Here is a 23036-nt window from a genome sequence, read left to right as displayed (position 1 = left end):
TGTTTCTACACTCATTGTCCATTTTATCAGCTCCACTTACTATATAGGAGCACTTTGTAGTTCTACAATTACAGACTGAAGTCCATCTGTTTCTCTGCATACTTTGTTAGCTCCCTTTAACCCTGTTCCTCAGTGGTCAGGAACACCATGGACCCTCACAGAGCAGGTACTATTTGGGTGGTGGATCATTCTCAGCACTGCAGTAACACTGACGTGGTGGTGGTGTGTTAGTGTGTGTTGTGCTGGTACAAGTGGATCAGACACAGCAGTGCTGCTGGAGTTTTAAACACTGTGTCCACTCACTGTCCATTCTATTAGACACTCCTACCTTGTCAGTCCACCCTGTAGATGTAAAGTCAGAGACGATAGCTCATCTGCTGCTGCACAGTTTGTGTTGGTCATCTTCTAGTCCTTCATCAGTGGTCACAAGACGCTGCTCACAGGACCCTGATGGCTGGATATTTTTGGTTGGTGGACTATTCTCAGTCCAGCAGTGACACTTAGGTGTTTAAAAACTCCAGCAGCACTGCTGTGTCTGATCCACTCGTACCAGCACAACACAGACTAACACACCACCACCACGTCAGTGTTACTACAGTGCTAATAAAATAAATAATGAAATCACAACTTGGGGCAATTTATCATTTCCAACAGGCCTGACTGCCTGTCTTTTAACTCACACTTACACAGAGAGAACACTGCAAACTCCACACTGGACCCTGGTCACCCAGCCAGGGAATCAAACCCAGTATAGCATTTTGAAATGTTGTCTTATTATCACAACACATTGACAGCCAGTGAGGTTTTTCTTTTTATTTGTGCCACAAAATATTTTGTCCTAACAGTTTACAAAAAAACAAAAAATAATAATCATAATTTTGAAACTCTTTACAATTAGAAACACTGAGTTTGTATATTTGCAGTTAAAAATAATACAAGAAATAGTTTTCTAATTAAAAAAAGATAAATGATGAGAAACACGTATGTGGACACATTGTGGTAATGAGAATTAGGGTAAAAACGCTTTTAATAAAAATATTCAAATAGAAAACTTTTTTTGCTGTACCATATAAAGCTCCAATTGACCTACTAAATTATGTGAATATTTTTTATCTGAATGACACTTATGACGCTTATGACAATTGTTATGGACTTGTTTTGTGAGAATGAATAAGTAGTTCTTTTGTCTGACGGGTGCTGTGACACCTTTAGTGGGCAGCAGTGAGTCATGATTGTTTTTTTAAGCTCAAGCTGTTTCCGTCTTCAGTTGAGAGCTACTAAGCATCAACAGCAAGGAAGCAAGACAGCTGACCAGCCAATATAGCCACTTGTTCCTTGATAGCTGCACAGACTTTTCAAAGTAGACAAACTTGATCAAGCAATTAATCCTCAGTTTCATAGCAGGCCTAGATCCAGAGCTGATCATCCAGCATCAGTTCCTGACCTCACTAATGCTCTTGTGGCTGAAGGCAATCAAATCCTCACACCAATGTTCCAATATCTAGTATAAAGCATTCACAGAATAGTAGAAGCTGTTACTGCAGCAAAGGAGTGAAAAACTCCCTGTTAATACCCTTGATCTCATTGAGAAGTAACACTGGATGAGCAAGTGTTTACAACCTGTTGGACACGGTGTACTTCAGGTCATGCCCTGTTTGTTTATGATCCCCAGGCTGGAAAAACAAAATATAGAGATTAACCATCTTTCTAATTGAGTTAAACTGAACTGATACTTCCTCGTGTTCCAGCAAATACGAGTGTCTTACAAATTGGATTAACAGCTAATGAAAGAAAACAGGGCAGAGCCTGGTGCGAGCGTTGTGGCAGACAGGCCGTATTACAGCATAGCAGAAATGAACAAGGTTAATTAGTTCCTCACCTGCCTCTGCAGACCTGAGAGAGGTCTGTGGTGGGATTCTCTTTAGAGATGGCTCAGTTTTTTCATGGAGAAGAGGGGCAGGTTATAATAAATGTAAGGCGATCCAGCTTATCAGGATCAAAACCTTTAGTTCCACTCTCTGTAGGGCCAGGAGAGGGCATCCTCACAGCATGAGCACACACGTCTCCACAACTGCACCCTCAGTTCTCCAACACACAGCTTTAAATTGTGTTCATTAATGTCATTTTCTTCTTGGCCCAACAATGGCCAACAAATGTAGACTTTTATTTTTAAGCAGGACTTCCCCGTATCTATGTTAGTGCTGTTTTAAAAACACATAAAGTACATTAAGCAAATGTTTTTAGTCTATAGATTTTTTTAATGGTTAAAAAGTTCGTCTTTCCTTCTACACCAACATAAGACAGCATAAAGACATTCTGCTGTTTTTTTTAAACATTTCTGCATCATTAAACGATTGAGATGTAAACATTCAGAGTGGTCTGATGTGAAATGCTGTATTCAAGAGAAACTTATGGATTCTGAACTGTTCACAGTGGTGGTGACAAAAAACAGGTGTCTGAAAAGACTTTAAAAGCTACATCACAACAACTTATTGCATGAAAACATTACAAATATGCTGCCTGATGTCTGAGACATTGTCTTATGATAGTTTAAAAAGAAGACCTGTTAGCAAAATTTGTCTGGCTCACTTGTGGGCCACATCCTTGGTTTGTTCTGGTCTGGTATACGGCTGGGTCCTCGGCCAAGATCTGGCCCACACACTGTAAAGTGAGTAGAAGTTAAGGATATGGCCCAAATCTGGTCCCAGTCTGGCCCAACTACATTGTTGCTCCACAGTATTCACACCAAAATTGTCCCTCAGATGTAGACACAAGGCAAAACAGTATGAAGCTGTCCAGAATCTGGCCCTATTCTGGCCCGCATGCCTAAGATCTACCCAGTCAGCCAGCACCCACTTAGGACAGCCAGAATCGGACCAAAACTGTCGGCTATCTGGAGACTTTGCCCTTAAAATGTATTTTTATACTATCATGGAGGAAAGGAACAGAACGTAGTAAGGCAAAATACTTCATAAAGAAAACACGTTTTTTTGGGTTTACTACATTTTTTTGGATTTTTATTTTACCAATGATGAACATTATATACAAAACTCAGAAGACGTGTGGATAGTAAATGATAAAATGTTGATCATTGTAGGCACTGCGACCCCTGGTTCCTATCACCACCGCTGTGAAGAAATAGGAGTTGGTAGGTTTCTCTAGAACTTTTCACTCTCTTTTCACTCTCACCTGTGTGTTTGTGCCTATGTATTTAGCTCTGAATGGGTACCAAATGCCCCCCGGGGTTACTTCAGTTTTGTGGGGGCTGCTCCTCACCAGGAAAAATGTTTTTTTTTTTAAATAAGGTTATTCATATGTAGCCTCAATTTAATTTCCTTTTCCAATTCGAAGTTAATTTTGGTTATTATGGTAAAATTTAGAGTCCGGTTTAGGTTCAGGTATAGTTATTTAGCTCGATGATAAGTGAGCGAGTGAATACGTCAATGGAAAAACACCCCGCAAAGACAGAAATACTAGCGCGCGTGTGTAAAGGCGGAGCGATGGGCGTGTCCTTCTGGCGTGTCATGACAACCTCCGAGTGACTCCCTCTCCTTCACCACGACAACAGGGGGGTAAATAGTTTTTTCCTCCTGAACGCTGTCAGTCTGCCGGCGGGGGTACGAGTTACCTTCATTCCTTCATGTGTATGTGTGTCCGTGTGTGTGTGCTGTATGCCCGAGCGAGAGAGCTGAGCAGAAGGAGACACGAAGCCACATCCTTTCTCCGTGAGGAAGAAAAAGAAGAGGTCCAGTGAGGCGCAGGAGAAGAAGAAGCCCCCAAATGGAGCGCTTATGCGGAGACGAACCATTCTGGGTAAGTGCACCGTCAGTCCGGCTCTGTCCCCAACACCTGAGACGCGAGTCTCTGTCAGCTCGTTGTTCATTATTACTAACTGCCACAGTGTGTAGGGAACTGACGCGACACCAAACAGAGCTCAGGTCTGCTGTTTAAAGAACTTAGCTAGAGCCCTTTCCTCAGCTTTCTGACCCGCCGTGCTCAGCAGAGCTGTGGGGGAACTAGCTACTGATGACGGCGGCTTACATTACTTTACCCAACCCTTCCTCACGTTAAGGACAGCTGCTAGGGAATTTCATACAGGAGACGCCCCCATTAGGGTGAAATATCCCATTCTGAGGGAATTCATGCCCTTTTGCTGGACCTGAGCACCATCTAAAGGTTCAGGTCTACGTCACGCTGTGAAGGAGAAGGGGACATGGCTGCAACTTTTTCTTTATTAGCCTTAGCTTCGTGGCTTCCTGGTGGGGATACCACTGGCGTTGGTGTGAAGAAGTTTCACTATAGACAGAAAACAGTGGTTTCAAAAGTATCATCTCTAGAAAAGCCCCATAGCGACCTCTGCTACGACCTCCTGAAGCGCCGTTTGAACGTTTGTCGTTCCCAAATTTACCACACGGTGGCAAGACTATCGATCAGTCAGGTCCAACATGGTGAGCTTGGCTGAGCCCAGACTTAAAGAGGAATTCCAGCAATTTCTCAAAAAGTCTGATCAGTTCAGTGGTTAAGGTATAAACAGTCATTCAGAGAGGTTTGATTTAAAATGGTTTATTGTAGAGAAAATTACAGACTGATTTCTTTACAGTGGCGGTGATAGGAACCAGGGGTCACGATGTCTACAACGCAAATATAGCCATTTTATTTATTATCCAAAACCACCACTGAGCATACATGTGTCTTTAAAGTTTTTATATGTAATGCTGATGATGGTAAAATAGCCATACATCTGAAAAAAAAAGTTTAAATTATGGGCTAATTTGCCTTAAAACACCCTTCATGAACCCCTCCGCCATGAATGGATTAAGATAAATGGATTAAAATACATTTTAAGCCAAATATTCATCACAAAACTATCTGGCATAGTCTCATAATCATTACATTTCATGTAATAACTTTGTGATGTAGCTTTTACAGGCATTAAACTCTTCAGACGTCTGGCTCCTATCACTACTCCTGTAAACAGTTCTGGTTTGGTAAGTTTCTCTAGAAAGGAGCATTTCACATCAAATCTCTCTGAATGACTTTGTGTACATTTTAGCCTTTTAATCATGCAGAAATTTGTAAAAATTGGTGGATTCCTCTTTAGCTGTCCCTGTCGGTTTCTGAGAGGAATTTCAGCTGTTTACCAAGGTTATTCAAGGTAAGGCCATCCTTGTGCATGGCCTACTTCTTGCAACCGACACAGCAAAAGGCTTATTATTCTCGTGGTCACCAGAGTCCTCAAAAAGCCTTTACAGTCATTCACCATTTCAAATGAGCAATATTCATAGGCCTACTACACACGCACACAGATGCACACCAGCATTTGTACACATGCCCAGCATTATGGTCTGACTGTCAGATTTAAGATAAGTACTGTACATTTATGGAATATAATGTTTTTGTGGGTGCAGTTTGCAGAGTCTTTGTGAGGTCAATAGATATAAAGCATCTTGCTTTGTGTTCAATAAGTGTTGCTTCTGGATGTATGTCACAGCATGTTTTGCCATCTTTTGTTGTAGTTAATGACCTTTTCAGAGTCCAGCATACTGGCGTCTTGGATTGTTTATCGTAATATGATAATAATTATAATAAACATTATATCATATAATAAGTAATTTCTTTAGTGGTCTATTCATTAATATTGTGTATCAGAAATATTTTAGGAAAGAAGCAGGAGACCTTGGACCCACAGCTCACAACTTTCAGCAGTGCAGAACTCGGAATCTTAGCTCATTATACTGTGTATTCAGAATGTTTTTGCAAACCTTCTCTGTGTCAAGATATCCAAGTCTGAGCACTAAACCAACTAGTTTAATAGTAGGGCCTAAAAGTAGACCTAAACGTAGGGATGGAAGTAGAGGGCACCCTCGGTATTGCTGACCTGGCTTAAGTGTCCTTTTGTGCTGTCCAATTTATAAAAAGCATCAAGGAGAACTCTGTCCACTTTCATAATAGCACTCAATCAGAGCCTTTGCCTGTGAGTGTTCAGAGAGTACCAAAATATTATAAGTTTTGGTGTAGATCCGTTTGTATTAGTGTAGATAGGATGCTACTGGTTCAAACACAGCCCTCACAAAAAGTATTTTTATTTCTAGTTATAAGAATTATTGGCCTATAATGTGCAAGACTAATCGTAACAGTGACATTTGAGAGCAGAGTCCAATACTGAGTTGATGAGGAAGTGAGCGATGCTTGTTTCTCATGGTAGGCCTGCTTAGAAACCCACACTTCCTGAACTTTGATTGAAATCTATAGTTTCAGCAACTTATGGTGTGTTTCATCACCCTGTTTAAAGCAAATTCCCACAAATAAATCTTTTGGTTGACACACTTGGTTGTGGAAGCACATTCAGTATATTGAGGCAATGCCGAATTTCGTGGAACACATTTCATGTGAGCATAGATTCCATTCCAGGGGTGATTTGGCATCTGTCCAGTCTCTCTCTGTTTGTGTAGATTCGTGCTAGTGCTGGGCAGTTTGGATAAAATTCAAAATATTGATATTTTCCAAAGGTATTATGATGTTTGATGATTGTAAAGGGGCTGATATCCTACATTTTTAATTATATTGTGTTTTATTTCTTTTCACAATCGTAATTAGTTTTTACATGACCATTTCAGACCTCTCTTCCCTTAGAATTAAACAAGGCTTAAGTTTAATTAAGTAAAATTAAATGTTAAAGCAAAAAGCCACGAGAGGCTGTGGGTTACTGCGATTTTATCACAGGGAATGGTGTTCTTTGCCTAAAACTCCCTTCACACACTGCTTTTATAAAACGGCGGCCAACATAAAATATATTAAAATACATAATGTTTTAGATAATTATTTAAGTTATTAATAATAATCGACATTAACAAGTATTCCGCCAAGAAATGTAGTTCCTTTAGAGTGCGGTATCGTTGCTAAGCAACCATGAACCGCAGCATGAAGAGAAGTACGTTTGGTCGCCCATCACTTTATACTGCAGACTTCCTGATTTTTTAAAACTTTTTTCTATAACAGTGAACATATGATAACAGTACTGTTTAATGCAAATACTTTCTCTTTATAAGCACCTTTTGGTCACCAAATTACCACCGTGAGTCTTCTGCCAGTCTGACGATCCCACTTTTCTCACGCTGGGGCTGAATCTCAAACAGCTCCCTGCTCCCTACATAGTGCACTACATAGGAATTTAAATACTGACTCCTGCACCTCAACAATGCCAAATATTGCTAAAAAAATAGTCATTTGGGATTCATCCGCATTCATACTTGACAAGCGGTGGACCGTTTGGGATTCAGCCTGGGTTTGACGCTACTTCTGACTGAAACACGGACATTCAAACCGTGTAGATCATTCAGGTAACATTCTTTAGTCTTTTATAATGTCGTTTTGAATCGTGTTGTGAGTGATTTAATTCAAGCCTGTGATATTGATGTTGGAGTTGTTTAGCATATTTGCTATCTTTTATTCTGCTGACTAGCTGACCAGTCTAGTTCTAGTTAAGAAAATAAGTTTTCAGTTCCTCAGTTTAAACAAAAACGGGTCCTTACTTTATCAGTACACTCTGTGCTCCGTGCGAAGAGCATTAGAGTCAAAGATTATTCCTTTAACAGCACAAGGTTTTTTTTTCGTGCCGTGGCGCAGTAATACAGTTCAGTTGCTGTGAGGCGGGTATAGCCGTTGTATATCGTGGATTTTAAAACGGCTTCGAACGCGGCTCAGCCAATCAGAATTTAGGACCGGAACTATCCGTTTTCTAAAAATGTTTTTGTGACTGTGCCGTTAAGACTGATATATGTAAATGACCTTCGTTCGGGTTGACTGTCCTGTATTGTGCCTTTTTCGAAAAGCAGTCCAGGCTGAAACTCCTTTATTTTACTTTAGCATGAATGGGTGGAGCTAAACTACTGTAAGCAGAATGAGCTGATTTAGGTAAATATTTGGGCTTTAATGACATCACAAAAATATTGAATTAAAAAAAAAATTCTGTTTTTATAGATTTGTTTCCATATATAGATTTAATGGACTGAAAAAATAAACACTACATTTTTAAAACTGTTAAAACACTTTAACCGTAAGTCTTGCCAAAACTAAAAATCAATACCGGTTTACCTGTATAAACATTATATTGCCCAGTACTTATCCACACTGAACAGTTACAATAAATACTCACTACAGTCTTCCACAATGGCTCATCTATGTGGAATTATACTGCTATGTCTGTGCAGTATCTGTGTGCATGGGTTTATCTTGCCAAATTGTGTGGTGATAACTAGTGATGTCATCCTGTTTATTTATGATAAAGTAAATTAAATGGAGATAACCGACTAACATCTTTAGGATCACATATCAGATTCTAATGACACCTTAGACACCCTTATCTGCAAGTAAGACTAAACTTAAAATGTATTTTCTATAAGAATACCAACATAAGGAAAAGTGCAGAGATCTCTAAGGTTTCTCCTAGTTCCACCTTCACATCTGAAAGTGAAACTTATTTCCCCAATTACTCCTAGTGCTGCCAATCAGCCAAGACATGTTTGGTGTTAGAAGTTTGCTTATTTAATTTTGCATTGCAGCTATGAGTCTAATGTAGCTAATAAGTAATGGAAGCTTAAACTCGACCAGTTAGCACTGATTTGTTGAAATAGACTTTAGTTTTGTTACTATTACTCAGTTAAAAAAATAATCGATTAAAATGTATGTTCTCGATGAATTGTCTAAGTGGATAGTTTGCAGTTTGAATGGTTAACTGCATTTACACAGGTCATTATAAAGCCTGAAGATTCACAAGTGGGAGCTATTATCAATCACATTCATCACTGAAAGAGAGGAAACCCACACCAGCAGGATCTCATGAATGCACATATGTTTGTAGTTACAAATTTCAGGCATATGATGCAAAATAAAATGTTTGCTATTATAAATGCATGTGTATGATTACTGGATTATGCGACAAAATAATTGCTACATTACTGGACTATTTTATAGTGATAGGCCCATTGGAGTTGCTTATGTGATTCGTGACAGTACTGGGATCTATAAAAATGGATAAAAAGTATAAACTATATTCAGACTCAAGATGGGTGCCATTTCTGTTTACTGTTTTACCCATTTTTCTATTGTTTTATGTTTTTTAATCTATGTATGTCATGGCTAGCATGTGGCTGGGCTCGCACGGTACAGCCGTGGGCTTCGTGGACAGCCGGTGCTGAACGCTGCTTCGGCTACTCGTATTGGATTATTATGTTTTGTGAGGTGTTTGAAGCTCCTGCTCCCGGCTTCGGAGTGAAAAGGCTCAGACGCTGCTGTCTGGCTGAATTCAGCTCTGAGCGAGCTCATTTCATTCTCCTCACTCCCATTCAGATTAGCTCACTTAGAAGCGCAGGGCATGTAAGGTAAAAGCCAGACTGTACCTGATTCTTGCCAAAGGTTTCTTTCACTCAGCTCTCACGGTCACCACGATCCTCATAGGCTGCCTGATGCAGTTAGCAGTGTTGTTTAGAGCAGGGTACAGTGGAATACCATTTTTTTTATCCCACCTCAGTGTCTCTCACTGTTGCCCTTGATCTCTCTTCCATGCGGTCTGCCCATGTCCTTAAGCACCCCTGGCTGTCTGATGATGGAGCAGGCGGCCGCATTTCCCTGACTTATTCAGATTTTTGAATGGACTTGTTTTCTTTTATAAAAAAGTGATGAAAATAGCTGATGAAAATGGACAAAAAGATGCTGAAGGATGAAAGTAGCTGTTACGCAACAGAAATGATTGTTCTTTTTCAGACTTGGTTTGATTTAGCAGACATAGTGCCACTTAAAGCTGTAAACGCAGCAATGTAAGCCACTGGTACACTGTTGTGAAGCAGTGGTGTGCATTTCCAGGGCTTGCACTAAGATTTTACGCCATAAATTGTTATTTAGAAAACATTAGCAGTGCTCAGGCAAACGTCTAAGCTGTAAAACACAATTAAAGCCTAATCCATGTATGTGACCTAATTTCATTTTCAGACGTTGTGCACGCTAAAAGGATAACTGTACAAGTCATGTGGGCTGCTATTCAACATTATCTATATTCTGTGCCTCATATTAAGGTGAACCTCCTCTTACAGAGCTCTGGACAAATAGGTCAGTAACGGGCAATGGCCTGTGCTGGGACAGCCATCATTCTTACACCGAGATCAGTAGGAATTAGTTGTAGCGATGTCATGCCCTAATTTCAAATGAGTGCAAGTGGGTTTAGCTACTTAAGCTGGAAGGGATTATCACAAAGTCTTCCATACCGAACATTACTGTAACTAGAACTAAAGCAATTAATTGCAGACGTGAAATGTCACGTAAGGTAACGAACCAATTCTGGAAAACTAAGTGTTGTTTTCTTCTATTTACAGCATTGGCCCCATTTGCGTTGTTGTGGCTCACTGTTTTTTGAGCCCTTCATTTTTTTTTTCTTTGAGACAGCCATGTCCAACTTTAGCCTTCCTGGATTTTTGACTGTCGCATGACCAGCAGCGGCATCAAACCGGCCCACTGCTTTCTAGGGTTGTAGGGGCATGCTCTCTATTAGAGCTCTGGTCATTTCAGGTGAACAGTAAATCTGAACTGATTTCCTTCATTTTCTCCCAGTGCCACTCACACATAATAGTCACACTCCACATATTAAACATGCTGTACTTTATGTCTTGTGGGCAAATCAAAGTTTTTAGTTTTGCTTTTCTTTCCTTCCCTGAAGGTATTTTCAGGTGTACAGTCACCCAGTTACATAATATTCAGCTTGATGCGGCTGACCACTGAAGAGATATCTCAGCTCTTCTTTCCCTGAAAATATTATTCTAAGAAGAGCTAAGAAAGCTCTTACAGGCATTTAACCCTCAGTGGCCAATGAAATCCCTGCTGTTTGCTTGTAATGTCACATGTTAAGCTGGTTTTCTTTGCCATAATATCAATGTAGACTGTAATTACTATAATATCAACAAGTAATTCTTTTGGCTTAGTAGTTCATCTTCAGAACTGCCTGTACTGTATTAGCACAGCACATGTCAGTAGACCACAGTCCCACAGTTCTGCTTTTATTAGTGACGGTCAATGTCATTCTGCTCATATTAGCACTGACAGTCAAAATCAAGAACTGCATCAGTCATTTGTGCGTGCTGAATACACACTGCACAAAATGGAAAGACAACAGAAAGTCACGTCAGAATTTACACTTAAATCGAGTTTCTTTCATGTTTGGATTATCCATAAGCTATGAAGCATTTTTAAAGGAGATTCACCTGAAACATAGATATAACTAGACTAGTCTATTCTGAGAACAAGTCAAGGTTGTATTACAGACCAGTCTTACCATTTCAAGTACAGGCAAGTTAATGGCTGTCATTCAGAAACCCAAAGCAGAGCTTTTTTCGTTGTCTCAGTAGAATAATGAACTATTATTTTCTCACAGCTGAAATTTTGGGAAACTACCACGCTGAACGCAGACACTTTCACTTCTCTGTGAGCTTTTACTCATATGATCATTAGCCTCTGGCAGTACGATGTCGTAATAACTCGAAAAGGAATCAAGGAGTGTAATATTAGGAAAGCAAAACTTGGCTTGTAGTGTGTTGCTTCCTGTTATTCTTTCTCATATGCCATAATGGGTGCTGAGTTCTCATGTGCTTCTCTTCTTCTGAAATGTGTTTGTCATAGTCAGCAAGTGATATGATGATTAGATAACTAATTCTGAACATTTGTTTGATATTGAACCTATTGCTGTTCTTTAAAAGTGCAATAAGCATGTTTACAACTGTAATTTTACTGAGATTTTTCAGACTTTTAAAACATTTTTTTGCGTGATGGCCTTTTTGTAGCTTTTAGCTCACTGAGTAGGTCACTGGTATAACGTGTTGTAAAGTCTTGATTAGATGCACCAGTTCTATGATGTATAATTCTATAATTACTCTTTTTTTGGTCAGTGTGGCCTGAAGTCAGTGATTTCACTAGGATCAGACCAGAAAACCACATGAGAAGAAGCCTTTGTTGCAAGTGCATGTGTATAGTATGTGTGTGCAGTATCACGGAATGGACCCTTAATGCTTTTTTCCTGCAGTTGCTGGGCAGCTCCTGGGAAATCAAGCATATGGCCTGAAAGAGCAGTCTCATGATAGCTAATGTGACTTGTACAAACATCAGGAATTTCTCTTAAGATCTTTCATATTTGTGTGGTTCGCACAGTGTGATAAAGTATTATCTCCTACCTAGGGGTGGGAAGTATACCGGTATAAAACTAAATGCTGGTGTGACCTTGTTTTATGATATGGATTTTGTGAATACCGTCATGTCGTTAAGTTGTGTACTTCAGTGTGTAGCTTTCAACTGCCCCTAAAAACCCTGCATGGGCATGAATATAAAGAACCTACTAGAGTGTACAAGCACACAGGGGAACCCTCAGAGCTTTCTAGGTATTAAGAGAAGGCCTATTGATTTACATTGATGGCATTTGGTCGATGCTCTTATCCAGAGCGACTTACAATTTGATTATTTTAAACAGGCAGGTGAAGGTAGTGTTAGGAGTCTTGCCCAAGGACTCTTATTGGTATAGTATAGGACCCTTGCCTTGGTGGGGGTTTGAAGCCCAGTCTACAGCATAGAAAGCAGGGGTGTTACCTGCTACACCATACCAACCACACTGGGAAAGAAAGCGATTTCTGGGAAACAAAAATACATGTCTGTAGTTTTTAGTTCATGTTTTTGTTTTATAGATTCATTATACAGGGAGATTCACTCGAAAGAGGCCCCGAATATTCTGTTGTAACTCCCGTTAGGATGAAGCAATCTGAACCAAAAAAATACGCTACATACCTTGACGTATGTGTAAACAACTGCATTACACGCAATGCTGGAAGTGATCTCCATTTTCTGCCAGACACATGAAGGGGTACGGGGGTATGCACCTGGAAGTTGCAAATGGAGGTTAAACGTTGCGACGGCTGTCCGGCACCTACCTCATCTCTCCGATGCAGGGGTATCACGGCTTGTCCGAAGCTCCATGTACTGAGGAGCACACTGCACATTGTTTCGATCACATTACTTCATCATAGCGAGAATTATTACAGAATATTCGTGGCCTCTTTCGAGTGAATCTCCCTGTAATTGTATTCAGTTGTGCATGCATGGTAGTAATATTCTTATTTGATTTTTTTAAGGTTTGGTTGGAAGCAAAAGTATCTGAATCTTGAAACACCCAAGGATTTTTTCCTTCATGGAAACATATTGATAGATATTGATATTGGCAAGCTTGCTCTTAGAACTCCAGGAGCTGAACTGAAGGCCTTACATTTCAGATTAACTACCAACATATTTAGGAACTGACAGTGGAATCAACCAACTATATTTCGATTTCCAATGGGTGAGATCAAATTTAAGAGAAAAGCATCACTCTAGGCCTACTGGAAGTCCTAGATACGTCACTGACTGAATACATCTAATGCATTGTAGTGTTAGAAAATATTAGAAAATATGATATGTTAGAAAATAAAAACAGCAGCAGTTTTATGCTGGGGCTCTTCACTGAAAGAATCACTGTAAAACTGTAACATAGGTAAAATATGTGTTAATGTCTGTTACAAGTTCCAACAAAACATAGAATGACTTTTACAACTTTCAAATGGCAATTTTTATCTAGAACGACCAAAAACCAGACATAGTAACATAACACTAGAACTCCATATGGATGCTAGAAAAAACTGCATTATGATAGCTGTTTTTAATAGGTGGTTATGCATTTATGGCCCAAATTCAAGGCTTAGCTCTAGTAGTCATGGTTCGCTACACCATTAGCACAGTAAAGCAAAGAAAGCTTTTCAATTGCAAACCTAGCACATCATGTTTCGTTTTATAAGGTTAAGAAAGAGCCTTATATCATTTATCAACTTGGAAGTTTAAATTATTATTACTAGGTTTTTATTATTATTATATTTTATTTTTTGGTGTATGATATCATGGTATCATATTGTTATTGTCTGAAAAAATTATGCTATTGATTTCAGCTCACCGTCCCCTTGCGTTGCACATTGTGATTCGCAGAGAGCTGTGAACAGCCCATGGCTGCGTCACAGGAGCACTGCAAATATGCAGATGTAGACTGTAAAATTTATTACTGCCCTACAGAAAGATATTTTCATCAATCTAAACTTAGCCTTGCTGAATACGTCTGCAAGAATCGATGTGTTTGTGCATTAAGTCACGCTGCTGCATCTGACCACATCTATCCCCTCAGCCATAGACTTGCTTGTCAATTATCCCCTCCTCTGCCTGGCTGTTCATCTGGATTAGATTATGCAGGAGCACAGCAGTGTACCACACACACACACACAGCCTGCTGAGAGTTTGGCTAGCATTGAGGTTCCAGTTTGCAATTGTCAGCAAGCATTTTTCAAACAGTGTGTTGGTGGGCAGCTTGATTTGGATGTTTAAGCTACTGATGTTCTACAGTGAGTCAGTGCTTGTGCTGCTCTGGGCAAAAACACACAGAAGATTTGTCTCTTTCATTAATGATTAAGTTTGATCAGAGAAAACTTGTTCTACACTCTTAAAAATGAAGGTTCTAGAAGGGGTTCTTTGCAGGAATACAAAGAAGAACTACTTTTCTTCACGATTACTCTCTTTATCAACTGCTTAATCATACGCTTATAGCTTCTTGGTTCTTGGCTTGGATATGCAGATATGAAACTCTTTTAGGCACGTTTATCGTAATCATTGTTCATTGTAATCAGTGCTGGCCATGCAGTGTACAGTATGTTATACGAAAATAGAAGCAGAAGTAGCACTGAAACAGGACAGAAGGGTCACCAGAGGAGAGTTGCATGATTGCATGGTCATGTAATTTGTTTTCTTCTCTCTCTGTTATGCTGCTTTTAAGGTAAATTAACTCAAATACTGAACAAATTAACCTTCTCTCATTTCCACTAGGACCATTTCATGCTTCACATGAACTCCTCAACAATCACAGTTATCAAAGCGTTTTTGGCCTTCAGAATCCTCCTGTCTCTTACTCACTCCAGGACCTGTGTAATAAGAATTTTACGTAGTGGAAGAAAATGGCCTTGTTTCCATTACCTCTGTTAAAAACACTCTTTCTTCTGTGTTTGTCCTCTTGTGGTTGCCCGCGATGATCACAGCAGTGGGCCTGTTGCACTGCTACACTACACTGCCAATCTAAAAGTGTTTGATTCCAGAATTCCTCATGCTGAGTTCCTTTGAGAGAAAGGTTGTGCCCTGAACATTTTCATTTTATGCAAAATGACAGGTAAACTGTAAATATGACCATTTATGTGGGCATATTTGAAAAAGATATTAGGACTTTAATTATGAAGTTCTGTGCTGTTTTTTTTTATTATTATTGAAACCTTGAGTATTGGCCAATATCGATTCCAATGCTGATATTGTTTTTGTTTAAAAGCTACTTAATTAGTTTGGAATGGGCTATTTTTAATTAAAACACTTCACTTAACCTTCCTTCAATGTTGTGGTTCAAATAGGCCCATATCAAAGTTTGAAAATACAGGAAAAATATTTTTAATAATTTTTAGAGCATGAAACCTTTTTTGCTTGACTTCTGGACTTATGGCTCATTCAGTGTGATTTGAATAGAAAGGGTCAGTTTGACCTAGAACAGAAGAGATGTTTTGTTTTTATTAATCAACATGCCCCATGACAGAAAATATGTCAAAATGTTGAAAGAGTTCGAAAAAATATTTTTTTATGAAAAACAAATGAATTATTATAAGTAAACCATGATCTGTGATGGGTGACTTGATTACACTAAATGTTGATTAAATTGATATTTAAATTGATATTAAATTGAGCTAAAGATAATGTTTATGGGGAAAAATACATTTCTTAACTACTTTCAAATGGTTCGGGTCAGTTTGACCTGGGAACATTATTGCTGTTCCTTACAGGTGAACATAACAGCAGGGATAAGATAATCATCTAAAAGCAGGCTGTCATGCTCAAACACTCTACTGTTCCCCAGAAAGAACCACACAGCTTACATCACATCACACAGTGTGAATGTGTGCTATTTCAGTGCAGATTTGTTACAGAATTGGACTATATTCCTTCTTTTCCACCTTTCCCCTTACCTCTACTGATATCTACCTGATATTTATATTGGATTGGAGGTTGGACTAGAGCAAATCTCTGTTAACGTGATGAGATGGAAACAATGAATCATACAGAAGAATTGCATTGTCTGTATGATTCATTGAATCAAATATTGTTTTACTGCCATTCTTTGTTATTCCTGGAGTGAGGCGTATACTTACTGTAAAGGTAAAGTAGTAGCGACTGTTTTCAGTAATGACTATTGTGAACTGTTGTGCTGGTCTGGCAATCATTTACATGACAAAGCTGTAAATGTATATTACTTCCTCAGTAAGAGTGTTGTGGGAAATTATTTTATTGTGCTAAATTTTAGTATTACTTTATTACTTTATTTGCTAATATACAGTAGCGTGCAATAGCCAGAGACCACACTTCATTTATTTAATTTCCATTTAAAATGTGCGTAATATAAAAGTGAATAACTTTAACCCAGACATTTCCACCTCCTAAGTTCAGTCCTTGAAGTCGGTTGCATTTTCTGCTTCTGACAATCCCAAACACACTCGGTGATGTTATTAACGTCTTCTTGACAGCCACACAGCCACTCAAACCTGTAGTGTTGTCTTCTCACAATGGAAAGATGAACAGACACACCTGTGAATTTTGTCAGATCTGAAGCAAAGGTGGTTGTTTTTTTTCCCATCTCTGAATTATGAGAACTTTAAGTACTTTTATCTGATGGTGACAGTTTTGGTGGTCTACCAGGTGTTGCACGCTTGTCTGGAGTCCCATTTTCTCTGTATGTTTTAATTATTTTTTGAACTCCAGTTTAGGAAACTTCCCCCGCCCTTTTAAAAGCAGATGGTCTTTTATTAATTCTCAGAAATGTCTCCTGAAAAATGAATAACTGTACCTGGCTTTTTGATTGGAAATGAAGGATGGTTTCTGAATTTTGCACAGTACTGTATATTAGTAATATTATTACTAAAAAGCCACCTTATTGTTCACTATTAGGTTTTGAATCATTAAAATGTTGATTACTTTAGAAATGCATGTGCCTTTCCCAAAGCTATGTTTTAAGTGATACGTAAATTGTAAAACAGATTAACAGATTATTCATGCTTAAACTGGGTACGTGTGTGTGTGTGTGTGTGTGTATTCTGCAGTTAAGGAGATAACACGAAAAGGCTATTATTTCTAGAGTTGTTCCTAGAAAGGTGAATGCTCTTTACACTTTCAGTCTGCCCTACGTCTCTTTCAAGTTTCTACTTTTGACCTCCCAGTTCATTAGGCATTCCAGTCAGCATTATCCATAATAATCCATCGTTTTAATTCTTTTTTTTATCCTGTTACTCGCTTCATATTTTCCATGTGGCTGTATTAGAAGAATGTTCAAGCTGAGAACGCTAATGCCATTTTCATTTCTTGATAAGGGCCTTACATTTGTGTTACTAACAAAGTGCAAACCATATCAGTGCAGTTTTCACAGCAGCTTTTACATTTACTCATGAAACCCAGTCTAGAGTAAATATTAGCCTACTATACACTCACTTTTGTGCGCTTGTAATCAGATATTCGCTCTGAACAAAACGAATGTGTAAAACCTGTTGAGGCGCTTTTACTGATTTGCAGAGCTTGCTTTGCCACAGTTTGTGTAGGTCAATGATTAAGATGGAGTTAAGATGATGCTTGGTATGTAAAGGCGATGCTGAGCGATAAGGCCTGTCCTTCATCCAGCCTTGAGGAGAGGTAACAGCCAGGTGGCTGCCTGCTTAGGTCCTGCTAAAAAGTGGAGCTTAGGACAGACGGGGTTTAGCACGTGGAAATCGATAATCACTGTAGATAAACACCAGCCAAAGCCTTTTGAGTCATTACCCCCCAGTAGACTCTTCTCTATCCATGGGGAGTAATGGCAGCAGTTGGCTTGGGCTTCATGTAGGCCTACCTTAATGCTCTCACCGGTCAAAGTGTGAGCAGATGCAGTCTCTGGCAGTACAAACTCTGCCAAATATTTTGCCTTTTGAGTAAATGTTTACCAGTTTGAGTAAATTGTTGCTTCTTAATGTGATTAATTTCCTCTGATTTTATTATAAGCTCAACTCCTGTCTTGGAAAACCAGAGAGATTTCTCTGAAGACGCAGCCAAAGTGGATGACCAGTTTGAATCTGAAAGCTTCTTGCTAGCTGTGGATGTAGATTGCAGCTCGTGGTTAATGTGGGTGTTCTCCTCTCGATTTCGTGCATATGTTCACACTCAGGGCCACGCTGACAGACGGAGAGAAACTCAGGCAGCTGTGTTTATCTAACTTTGGGCGTTCCCTACAGAGAAGCCACGTTTCCTTTGGCCCCTTTCACTTAGAGCTAATGCTAACACTGCTTCCATTGGTTTGTCAGCAAATGTACGTTAAACGTTTATGTTCTAGGAGATGCAACCAAGTAAGGCTGTAACAATAACTCGATTAAGCTTGATTGCTCAATTTAAAACAAAAACAAGTTTGAAAATAAATTGAAATGTACCTTCTTGATAAATTGGCAGTGACTAGTTGGCAAATGAAATTCTTCTAGCAGTCTCTTTTACAGTAAGATTAATGATGTCCTAGATTATGTTTTTCTAATAAAGTATTTTGGAATCTTTGAAAAGGCTGTGCATGGCTTGTTATTATTCAGTTGTGTTTTTAGGGAAAGACAGATCCCTCAGGCTACCAATCCAATGAATTTTGTGGCCAAAGGTAAGACTCTATGGCCAGAATTGTGGAAACATGTTCATCATATATACATTATATTTGCAATAAACCATCATGCTTAAGTACCCAAAAAACATTTTTTGCTTTGATTCCTTCATATCCACCACTGTTTTTTACGACACCAGTCAAACCAGCAAGAATAAAATTTTAATGTGTGTGTGTGTGTGTGTGTGTGTGTATATATATATGTTTAACATACATTTGCTGACAAACCAATGTTAGCGATATATGTACATGTGTGTGTGTATATATATATATATATATATATATATATATATATATATATATATATATAAACAAGTCTGTTTGTCTGTGTCCTGCCTTCCGCCCAATGACAGCTGGGATAGTCTCCAGCACCCCACCGCGACCCAGAAGGATAAGATTTAGGTTTAGATGATGCGTGTGTGTGTGTGTGTGTTTGTCTGTCTGTCTGTCTGTCTGTCTTGGTAACTGATGACGCGCTTGACAGAACATTATATCCTTCTTAAACTCACACTCCAGCCATGTTCTTCCTCTAACTTCTTCAATTCCACTTCTTCCACTTTCTACTTTGTAATTTTTTTTTAGTCATCATTCTTTTCAGATACCTTTTTTTATTTACACTGCCATTGGCCATAAAGCTATTATTTAACAACCCAGCCATTGCAGCAGGTTGTGAAGAAATGCTAGAAAGTTGTCACTTGCCGAATTCTGACAAATTAGTTTCAGTGTACAACTACACGGGCTCTGGTGTCATATGAAGGGGTGAAAAGTACTTATTTTATTATTAATAGTGAATATTTGTGACTGTGTGAAAAACGAACTGGTCTAATGCAAACAAATAAAAAAAACAAAACAAAAAGCTCCAAGACAAGGCAAGTAACGTGATTGCCGATTTGGCCATCTTGCAGACATTTAAAGAGGGATTTCACAGATGTCTTCTGTCAATTTCAAAGCCTCATGTGACACTGAGATGTCGTTGGGAAGCTAAACACTCTCAGAGCGTGACAAAGTTCCAGAGTAACACTACGGATAATAATAACTTGTGGCTTGCAAGTTCAGCTTGAGTTATTCCTCTTTACAAGTGCTGAGAGTCCTTATAAAGCTGAAATGGAGAAATGGAATGCATGGCAGTGACTTTCAAACCACGTGGATGTGTTCAAGTGGCGCATGAAGTGTTGAAATTCCTTTCGTGCATGTATTGTGTCTGATTAAATACCTGAATGATTTCCAGTGAGGTGGAATGGGGAAAAGGGTGAAATCCAACACCGTGAACCTGTGCCAAAAAAACATTTGCTGTTGCTGTTCTGCTATGGAACAATAAGCAAGGAGGTCAAACTCAAGCCCAGTTTCTACTACTTAATTTTCAGTATGTTACTTCTGGTGTTGGACAGTACTAAAAATTCTCTACCATAGTATTTTCCAGATAAATCACAATATCATGGTATTTGATAATATAGAAGTTATCTTCTAATAAAATAGAACAATGTTTTCCACTTGTACACATTTATCTGCTCACTATCTGTCCTTCTTCAGCCGGATTTGCACCCAGTTTTACACTTTTCTGTTGACTCTCTTTATGCAGAGTCATAGCTCTGTGGTACTAAGCATAACTAAATTTTCAGTGTAAATATGAATTTCCATTTGTTGGTTGGGGATTACAGTTGTTCAAATCATTTGGCCAAAGCTTACAGAAAGTACATGAAATATGTTGTTATAAGCCTGGAATTAACCCCTAGTCTGAATTGGAAAGAAAAAAGAGAAGTTCTCATGGGAATAACCATTGTAAACTCTTCTGAGTGCGGTTGTTAGCCAAGAGAATAACCCTTCTCTCAGATGTTTCTCTATCACCATGACGCAGCCAGATGCCAGCTTGGAGATCACGTTAGTGATTCTAATTAGATTCAGTGTCTTGTTTTATCAACCTAGACATTATTTATTCAGGGTATGAGAACCAAGACTTACAACATAACTCATTAGAGTGTAAATATTTCAGCTTTGTATTGTCAAAACAGAAGGTCTAATTTTGGAACTTTATTGCCAATATACTAATCAGTCTCTTCTGCCCATCTCTCATTTGCTGCGTTAAACTGATACTGCTGTCAGGGGAATTAGGCATCCGAGTGTATCCTAGGTAGAGCTGGCTGTAGTATATTCTTTCTTCCTTCTATTACATTACAAACTGAAAGTGGGTGTGGCTTAAACTAGAAATGAATGTGAAGTGCTGATAGAGGTGGTGTATTTACTGACTGTAACAGATTACAGACTAATCAACAAGTGGTGATGTTAATAACAGGCTCACAGACCGTATTTATACAGCTGATCAGCAGGTCAGATTTTGGAACAAGCATGCTTTTTGGCTCACAGATGCTAAGACTGACTACTTACATATTGGCAATTGTTATAAAATGACACAGTTTTCCAATACTCAGTAATATTGGTCGGCATCATAACAATATTGCATTTCTGCTCTAGTCCAATCAGAGTAAAGGGGGGTATTGATGCTTATTGTAATGTTGGGGTTATGCCATACACAAACATTCTTGGTTTTGTATGTTCTGAAGTGGCTTATACATTCTAGAGGTTGTGATTGGCCTATTTTGTAAGAATGTTGGTGCAACAGGCGTTGAAATGGTTCAAAAACAATGCAGGCTGAAACACTCCTTATGTGTTGGTTTTCATCATGATACAGAAACAATAAATTCAAATTGGTCCATATGTGGACCGTATGGACTGGAAAGTGCACGGTATGTTTTGAAACATGAACAATGTTTGTTTACTACATCAAATTCCTTTATTTTAAAAAACTGAGGGAAGTATTTTTATGATATGGGCCCTTTTACACTGTTTGAGAACACAAGCATCCCTTGACATTGTATGAATATTTCAAGATGAATGCACCAGTAAAAATGGTCCAAAATAAATTCTCGCTCCATTAACAATAAAGTTAAGAACATTTTTGTCCTTCTCTTATAAAGTAACCATTTTAGAGATTTCTTATGATGGAGATGACTGACATATGAATGCTTAACAAAATGCATACAAAATCAACTCATAGCAGCTTCTCTGCTAAGCCTGTTTTGTTTATTACAGCTTAGTCGTTCTTCTGCATCGGAGCATAGTTCTGTCACATGCTTGTGTTACAAAATGTCACATTCTTAACTTTTAATGCATCAATGGTTTCTGTCGTGCATACATGTCCTGTCTAAATAAATTGAGAAATGTTTGATACACCCATGAGTGCCAAAGGTTTATTGATGGTATATTGCTCTATTGATATTTTGAACGCAGCTATATTGCTCAGTACTGCTCAGTCTGTGTCTGGCAGCCTTTTGGAATTAGGCCAGGCTCCTGTAGTGTCCAACCAGGATTAGAGCCAGCAACCCCGCTGCTGCTGGTCAGCAACCTTAGCTGCACCTGCTGGACCTGTTATAGGTCTCACCAGGTCAAGTCTGTGATAATAGCTCTTATATCTGCCAGTCTGTGTGTGCTGCAGGCACCACCTCAGTAGGCTAATGCGGAGACTGTAACAAGTCGTCTCTTCTATCCACAGGAGCCCAATCGGACCCTCTACGCAGATGTCCCTGACCTGACCGAGTGCTTTCAGCTGTCTGTGCTGTCATGGACCCCCTGCATCTACCTGTGGCTCATCTCCCCCCTCTACCTCTTTTACCTCAAGAGGAACAACAAAGGCTACATCATGATGTCTTTATTAAACAGAGTCAAAACGGTAAGGGCTTTCAGAGATGCTGGTCAGCGTACAGATTTCTTTTTCAGATCTTACTGCTTTCGCAGCGTCACAGTAGTTACATGATTCTCTCTCTCTCTCTCTCTGTGTCACCTGCAGGTTTTTGGCTTTATTTTGTGGATTGTGTGCTGGACAGACCTCTTTGCCTCCTTTCATGAGATGAAAGAGAAGGACATACCTTTAATATACTTTATTACTCCATTAATAGTTGGCATGACGATGGTAAGTGTTGAACCATAATACAACAAAAGGCGAAAACAAATTCTGCCATACAAATGTGTCAAAAGAAATGAGTCAAAGAGAGTAAATCCCCACATATGGATCACAGTCTTTCAAATTTATTTCCCATATTTAACAAAAAGGTGATGTCTGGGCCCACGTTGGTGGTCAGCATATTGTTCTGACCAACAGTTTCTGTGTTTCATTTGCAAATTGTCTTTTTTTAAATTTGTTTTCTTTGCTCAGTAACAGCTTCTTGACAACTACACATCCTTTCAGACTCAT

At 39.0% G+C, this 23036-nt stretch overlaps 1 protein-coding gene across 2 annotated transcripts in view; it reads left to right on the top strand.

Annotated features, from left to right (window-relative positions):
* Nucleotides 1–3550: 3550 nt before the first annotated feature.
* The window catches only part of abcc3 (ATP-binding cassette, sub-family C (CFTR/MRP), member 3), a 67290-nt gene continuing 47804 nt past the window's right edge, over nucleotides 3551–23036 (top strand). For both annotated transcript variants that reach the window (XM_036572907.1, XM_036572908.1), the window contains exons 1-3: nucleotides 3551–3813; nucleotides 22338–22514; nucleotides 22632–22754. In XM_036572907.1, the coding sequence (XP_036428800.1) occupies nucleotides 3781–3813; nucleotides 22338–22514; nucleotides 22632–22754 (333 nt within the window). In that variant the 5' untranslated portion in view covers nucleotides 3551–3780. The remainder of the gene's footprint in view (nucleotides 3814–22337; nucleotides 22515–22631; nucleotides 22755–23036) is intronic.

This window comes from Colossoma macropomum, unplaced genomic scaffold (assembly GCF_904425465.1).
Source record: "Colossoma macropomum unplaced genomic scaffold, Colossoma_macropomum, whole genome shotgun sequence".
Classification (NCBI taxonomy): Eukaryota; Metazoa; Chordata; class Actinopteri; order Characiformes; family Serrasalmidae; genus Colossoma; species Colossoma macropomum.
This window is presented reverse-complemented; position numbering and strand designations above follow the sequence as displayed.